This window comes from Sebastes fasciatus, chromosome 20, assembly GCF_043250625.1.
Source record: "Sebastes fasciatus isolate fSebFas1 chromosome 20, fSebFas1.pri, whole genome shotgun sequence".
Taxonomy (NCBI): Eukaryota; Metazoa; Chordata; class Actinopteri; order Perciformes; family Sebastidae; genus Sebastes; species Sebastes fasciatus.
The window spans coordinates 16,812,602-16,819,500 of NC_133814.1; the positions used below are offsets into that span (position 1 = coordinate 16,812,602).

General features: G+C 38.2%; 1 protein-coding gene across 1 annotated transcript in view; it reads left to right on the top strand.

Annotated features, from left to right (window-relative positions):
* Positions 1 to 4,957, top strand: part of aldh18a1 (aldehyde dehydrogenase 18 family, member A1) — a 68,515-nt gene extending 63,558 nt beyond the window's left edge. The window contains exons 15-16 of the mRNA XM_074619599.1: positions 4,258 to 4,352; positions 4,870 to 4,957. Of these exons, the coding sequence (XP_074475700.1) occupies positions 4,258 to 4,319 (62 nt within the window). The 3' untranslated portion in view covers positions 4,320 to 4,352; positions 4,870 to 4,957. The remainder of the gene's footprint in view (positions 1 to 4,257; positions 4,353 to 4,869) is intronic.
* Positions 4,958 to 6,899: the final 1,942 nt, after the last annotated feature.

The window sequence follows — 6,899 nt, forward strand, 5'->3', positions numbered from 1 at the left end:
ATGGGGGTTAAACTGCGTCTCTCTGGGGAGCGTGTTATTGACTGTTGACCAGCCCAAATTAATTTTCAACAAGCCTCTTCAGGGGAACAATGGAGATGGATTATTGTTGCAAAGGGAGGGCCTCGTGTGCTTTACTCCAAGGTCCACTTAGTGGATGACTGGCCTCTTAATATCCCTCAACCTCAGCTGAACTACTGCTTTTCTCTTTATCAATTGTTGTCTGTTACAGTTTTTGTGAGCCGTGCACATCCACTTTAGATTCTAACACCAAGGTATGTTGACAGAAAATAGCTTTTGTTATCTTCTTTCCACCCAAATTCTTTTTCCGATGACGCTGAGTGCAGTCATTATTTCCAAAGTCTCGTCCTCGTATGGATTTAAATGTGCCTGTGTAGTTGATGTGCCTCAGCAGAGGAAGTCAAGCAGCTGAGTTAAACAAGAGGCCTCATTGTTAATTTGAGCATCCTGGCTTATTAGTTTGGTTTTGATCTATCGGAGGCGGCTGGGTGTCATCCCATCGCTTGTTTTCCCTCTCCCACTTTGAATGGTACAAGTGACAAAAGGCCTCCCACACACAGTAGCTGGCGCAGTGTGATCACTGCACGCTGAGACACAGGGAGGTGTCAGCACTAATCTCCTTTAAAATGGCTCTCTTGTCTTACATCCGATGCTCACAGCATATCCTCAGCACTGTAATTGTGTCTACTCGATGAGACTTGCCGTCCCACTTTTGCACCACTTTTGTTTCATACAGCGAGTGCGCCGCCACTGAAGTTATGATACATTGCACTTGACTGAGGAGTTGGAAATCAGTGAGATGTTTTTACCTGCTATTCTCAGCCACATCAGTGTGTCTTGTGCTTTCTAATCTCCCATCACTAAAAGAGGTAATAAGAAGTAATATGCAGTACAAAAACACAATCTGCTCCCATTGTCAGCCTTGGGATGAAACCAACTTGTTAAGCATACGTTCAGGCAAAGTGATTGAGACTGCTGAGTTTCACAAGGGCTCAGGAATACTAATTGACGACTTGCCTCTTCTCCGGGACTTACAGTGTGTTCAGCACCTTGTAGGAAAATGGGAACAGGATTTGAGGTTTTTATTTTAAGGACTACTCAAGTTTTTCTTTGGCGACTGAAAAGAGGAAGACTACCGCTACTTTAAATTGATCACAGTGATGTTTAACATTCAGGTCGGCGCCCGGTGAATTAGTACTTCTCTCTCCGTATGTCACTGTTAAGTTGTCACACACTGTTTTATCTACTTTAGTGTCTTTTTCTCCTCTAATTCAAGTTCTCTGTAAGGGCCCCTCTTACTTATTATTTGTAACTTGGAGGACAAACAACAGTACGTTTGGATTTTTGTGCTTATAATATAATCTGATTTTAATTAAAGGTCTTATTGATAACATTTTTATGTAGACAAATCATTTTTAAAAACTAATACAGCTTTTAAAAAGGTGCCGAATAAAAGTCGCTTTTCCTAAAAAGAAAAATTAGGACTGTGAATTAATCATTTTTAAAATGTTGGCGTGTCCGAAAATGAATGTTTTGCTTATCTCTGTGAAAGATATCTGATGTTTAGTTCCCGCTTCTAACAGGCTGTGACATCTCGTGGGTGTATGTTATCAATAGCACCTTTACATTTACTGCACATTGTTAAATCATGATGTTGTTTTCTTTGACAAATATGTCTCCATGGAGCTACTTGGTTACATATAGGTGAAAACAGTTTTAATAATAAGACATTTTTTGTCCTTTGAATGTTTTTTCATGTCCCCTTGGCCTCTGTGTCAAGCTTCTACAAATAACAGTAGATTCATGCAACCGAGAGGTCAAAGTGGAACAGATCCTCCACATTGACAGTGTCCTCCTATGTGTTATTACACGGGATAAGTCAGGGTCAGCTCAATAGCATCGCCTCTTACGCAGGCAGAAGACTGTTAAAGAGACGACGACGATGCAAGCCACTCCATTAATGCAATATCAACAGAGGTTCATGCCGTTTGGCGTTTGGAAAAGACAATTGTTACCTTGGAATTTTCTACTCTTAATCCCCAAGCAGCGAATGTGGTTGCCGTAGTGTTCTGCAAATACGAGAGCCCACAGCTGAGGTAGTTTTCCCAAGGTCACAGCCCGTGATGATGAGGAGCAGAGCTGACTTGATGCATCTGGACTTCATTATAGGAGGCTGGAACATGCGCTGCTATCATTCCTGCTATCTGCTGAGGGAGATGGAAGACAGCCGCAGAATCCAACTTAGCAGGGGTTGTCTTCCATCTTTCCTCATGTTTGGGGGCTTCGCCTTCCATCTTCCTCTCATTTTCCCTTTTGTTATTTCGACTAACTTCATCTTTATCTCCACGTCTGCCTCTGAAGTGCTGTGTGTTTATGCAAAATCCATGTTTGGCATACTTGTCGAGACTGAAGCGAAGATTGAAGTGCTCGTCTGGTGCTTTAACTTCAAGTCTGCCTTACTTGGATGATTCGCCCCCTCTCCCCATCATCCCCCCCTTTTCACTTTGCTGAGAAAGTTTCCTCTTCCTCTCCCATGCCTCGTTGATGCCCCGGAAAAGTCAGAGCTAAGTCAGAGCTCTCACAGTCTCGCCCCCAGGACAGAGAGCACCTAGCCACATGCCTTGTAGGCTCGCCAGGAGCTCAGCGCCTCTGAACTGACTGATTGCCACTCAGAAAAGGGAAAAAAAAGAAAACTCCCACACTGTTGCCATTCTGCCATTTGCTGCCGTGCGCGCAAACATGGAGCACATCAAAGGAGCTTACCCCCTCTCCACACCCTCATCAAGCCATACACACCATTTCCCGAATGCCCCCCCATGCACTGCTCCTCCTCCTTCTCCTCCTCTTCCTCACTACCTACCCAACCTGCCTCTCTCTCTTTGCCCATTGTACATTTTGCAGATGAAATCAAACAGACTAATGTTCATCGGCGTGTCAGAAGCGGTGCACTGGACTGTGTGGCTAAGAGGAAAAATCAATGCAGCCCTAAGTGGGAGATCAAACTCAATATGTAGGTTTGGATTGAGCCGTAGCGTCTTCATTAATATCTATCATTCATATCAAGAAACAACAGGGAATCCATTATTGATATCTGGCAGCTAAAGTTGCATCACCTTGAGAGTTCCGAAGGTGAAAAACAACATAGCACAACTGGGTGTTTTTTATTTCTTTATTTATATCTGTTTCCCTCTAGTGAGATGTCACTTCAAAAACAACCCGACCAAGGAATGTTATTATGCTGAGAGAATGTCAGCCAGTTACAATAGGCTGCTTAATGAGGTAGTGTGGCAAACTTTCAGGCAGGCCATAATATGAATTATTTGTCATTGGCTCTCTGTGTGTGTATGTGTGTGTCTTTGGAAAGGGCCCAGTGTAAAGCGGGATGAAGGCAGGCCTTGATGGAGAGATGTGGCACTAGCCTGGGGGCTCGCTCCACTGTGAGGGTAGTTAGCTCGCTGCACACCGCCATCATTAGGGACTAGGGCACTTGTGCTGGGAAGGTGACACACAAGCCTACATCCAGATAGCAGCACATACACATAACACCTGTATATATGCGGCACCTCTCCTCTGCAGCTCTCTCTCTTAGTCTTGGCCTCTCACTTGCTCCCAGGTTATTTCTGCTCTGTAATCACTGAGACTGAGTCGCCACATGAAGCACCATTTAGTAGACTGTTATCGTTATGACAATAAATGCATTTGACAATAATCAAGCTGTAAGTGAACTTTGCAGTATTTTTCTGTAGAGGATTGATAATCAATACCCGTGATCTAATGGTAATTGCGGAGATTTCTCTTTCCAAAAACATTTTCAGGCCCATTTTCTCTGCACGGCGGTGCTGAGCTGACAATATCGGCTGCCTAAAGAGGTCGATTGAACCTGCATTATCTGATTTTATGACCACTTGGGGGCAGTGGAAACAAGCCGTCAATACAACATTGACATAGTATCACCTTATGAAGTTGATGTGATGAACTTGTTAGCAAACAGTTGCTTAAAGCTTCAGTAAGCAGAAAGGTTTTGGCTTCATTGGGCAAAAATCCCATAATAACCTTTCAGCATATTGTAATTCAAGTGTGATAGAATGGATGGAGACGAGGACATAAAGTTGAGAAGAGGTGGACCTGAAATACACTATCGTCTGTATACAGCGTGGAAGCTGCAACAGTCAAATGACATGATTTTTATATTTGAATGATTGTGTTTCTGTAATTTTGTTTTTTGCGTCTGTCCTCCAGAAAACGCTGCTGGAGAAGCTGGATTACAACAGGCAGGCTCATCAGTTGAGTTCAGTGATTGAAGCAAAGCCCGGGCTATTGATTGCAGTTTTACGGTATGTTATAAAAATGACATACAACAATATCATAGTATAGTATGCTATAAAATGCCATGAAAATATAATAGAACATCATGGTAAAGTATGCTATACAAATATCATTAAAAAGTCATAGTAGAGTATGTCATAAACAAATCATGATATAGTATGTCAAAAAAGTATAGTAGGCCTTGAAAATGTCATTAAAAGTATCATACTATAATATGCCATGAAAGAATAATAAAAAAGATCATCATAAAAAGTCATATAAAATTGACAGTATAGTATTTCATAAGAAAATATCATGGTATGTCATAAAAAGTCATAGTATAGTATGCCATAAAAATACCAGTGTGATATGTCACAATTTTTTTTTGTAAAAATGTCTTAGTACAGTATACCAAAAACAATTTAATAAAAAAAGTCAGTCATAAAAATGTATATCATTATCTCTGTTGTCCAGAAATTCAGAATATTAGAAGGGGAAATTACAGCACATTTAAGGAGCTCATCTGTCTTCTTTGTTGGTTCTCAGAGAAAAGACATGATGTATTGACGGAGGAGCAGGGCAGCAGATTGGATGGAGACAAGGACATCAAGGTGAGGAGATGTGGACCTGGAAAACACTACCTGCAACAGCTAAATGATGAGATGTGATCACGGGAGCGTATAGTAGTATAGTATATAAAAAAAAAAGTCATTGGAAAAGCATTGTATAGTAAATCAAATAAGTTGAAAAAATTCAGTGTAGTAGGTTGTAAAAGTCATTAAAAAAATCATAGTATAGTAGGTTGAAAAGTCAGAAAGAAGTCATAGTATAGTATGTTGAAAAAAGTCGTAGTATAGCACGAAAAAAAAAAAATCAGAAAGAAGTCATGAAAAGTCATAGCGTAGTATGTCAAAAAAAGTTATAGTATGGTATGTCAAAAAAAGTCATAGTATAGTTTGTCGAAAAAAAAGTAATTGTAGTGTGTCGAAAAAAAAGTAATTGTATAGTATGTCAAAAAAAGTCATAGTGTAGTATATCGAAAAAGAAAATAAAGTCATAGTATGTCAGAAAAAAAGGCTTTAAAAAGTCACAGTATAGTATGTCAACAAAAATTCATAGTATAGTATGTCGAAAAAAAACTCATACTATAGAGTATGAGACATACTATACTAAGACTTTTTATAACTTTTTTCAACATACTATACTATAACTTTTTTTTTTTTACTTTTTCCGACATACTAGGATTTTTTTTCACCTCTTTTCCGACAATCTATATTCTGACGTTTTTTTATACATTCTATACCATGACCTCTTTTTTTCGACATACTATATTAAGACTTTTTTATGACTAGTTTTGACATACTATAATATAACTTTTTATTCGACAAACAATACTATGACTTTTTTCTGACTTTTTTTCCGACATAATATACCATGGCTTTTTTTTTTTTTTACATCCTATACTATGACTTTTTTTTCCGACATAATTTTACCGTGACTTTTTTTTTCCCGACATACTATACTATGACATTTTACGCCTCTTTTCCAACATACTATAAATGCCTTTTTTTTTACTTATTATACATGATTTTTTTTTTTACATAATATACCATGACCTTTTTTTTCGACATACTATACTGAGACTTTTTTATGACTAGTTTTGACATACTATACTATAACTTTTTATTCGACAAACTATACTATGACTTATTTTCAACATACTATACTAGACTTTTTTACGCCTCGTTTTAAAAAAAAAGTCATAGTATAGTATGTCGAAATATTTCACCAAAAAAGTCATAGTATAGTATGTCGAAAAATGTTATGAAAAAAATCATAGTATAGTATGTCGAAAAATTTCACCAAAAAAAGTCAGAGAAAAAGTCAGAGAAAAATTTCATTAAAAAAAATCATAGTATAGTATGTCAGAAAAATAAGCTAGAAAAAAGGTTTTCACAACAGTTTTCACAAAAAACTATACAAAAAGTCATAGTATGTCATAAAAAGATGTCATATAATACACTTTTACTGTGTGACCCTCAATCATATGCTGGCTCCCTAAATTGGCACTCAGTCATCAAAACTTTGAGAAAGCCTGTTGTAGTAGTTATAGTAGTTGGCACAGATGTATGTGAGTGTGATGCAAATTCTTATGTCTCCCTTGCATTCTTTTGAAGAGAGTTCAGAGTTTCCAGACCAAGACTGAGGCTGATCGAGTGTATTCATCCACGTCACTGCACCACATACAAATTGAACCTACATTCTCCAATCCTTCAACCAATCTTCTATCACCCTGAGCTTTTACGTGTCAAATTAACACTACATACAGCTACTAGATTGTTCCAAAATTAATCCAAAAGTGAACTGAATTAAATTTGTGAATTTATCCAGTTGCTCTCAAAGCTCAACTTCTAATTTAATTTTTTATTTATTCATACTTTGAAGCGCTCTGATTGGTTGTTTATTACAGAAATGGTCTCTGGGACTTGTAGTTAACTGTTGCATTTATTTATTTAACTTGCTAAAGTAAAAATGCCAGATCTTTTGTTACTTACCGAGGATTTAATTCTGAGTAT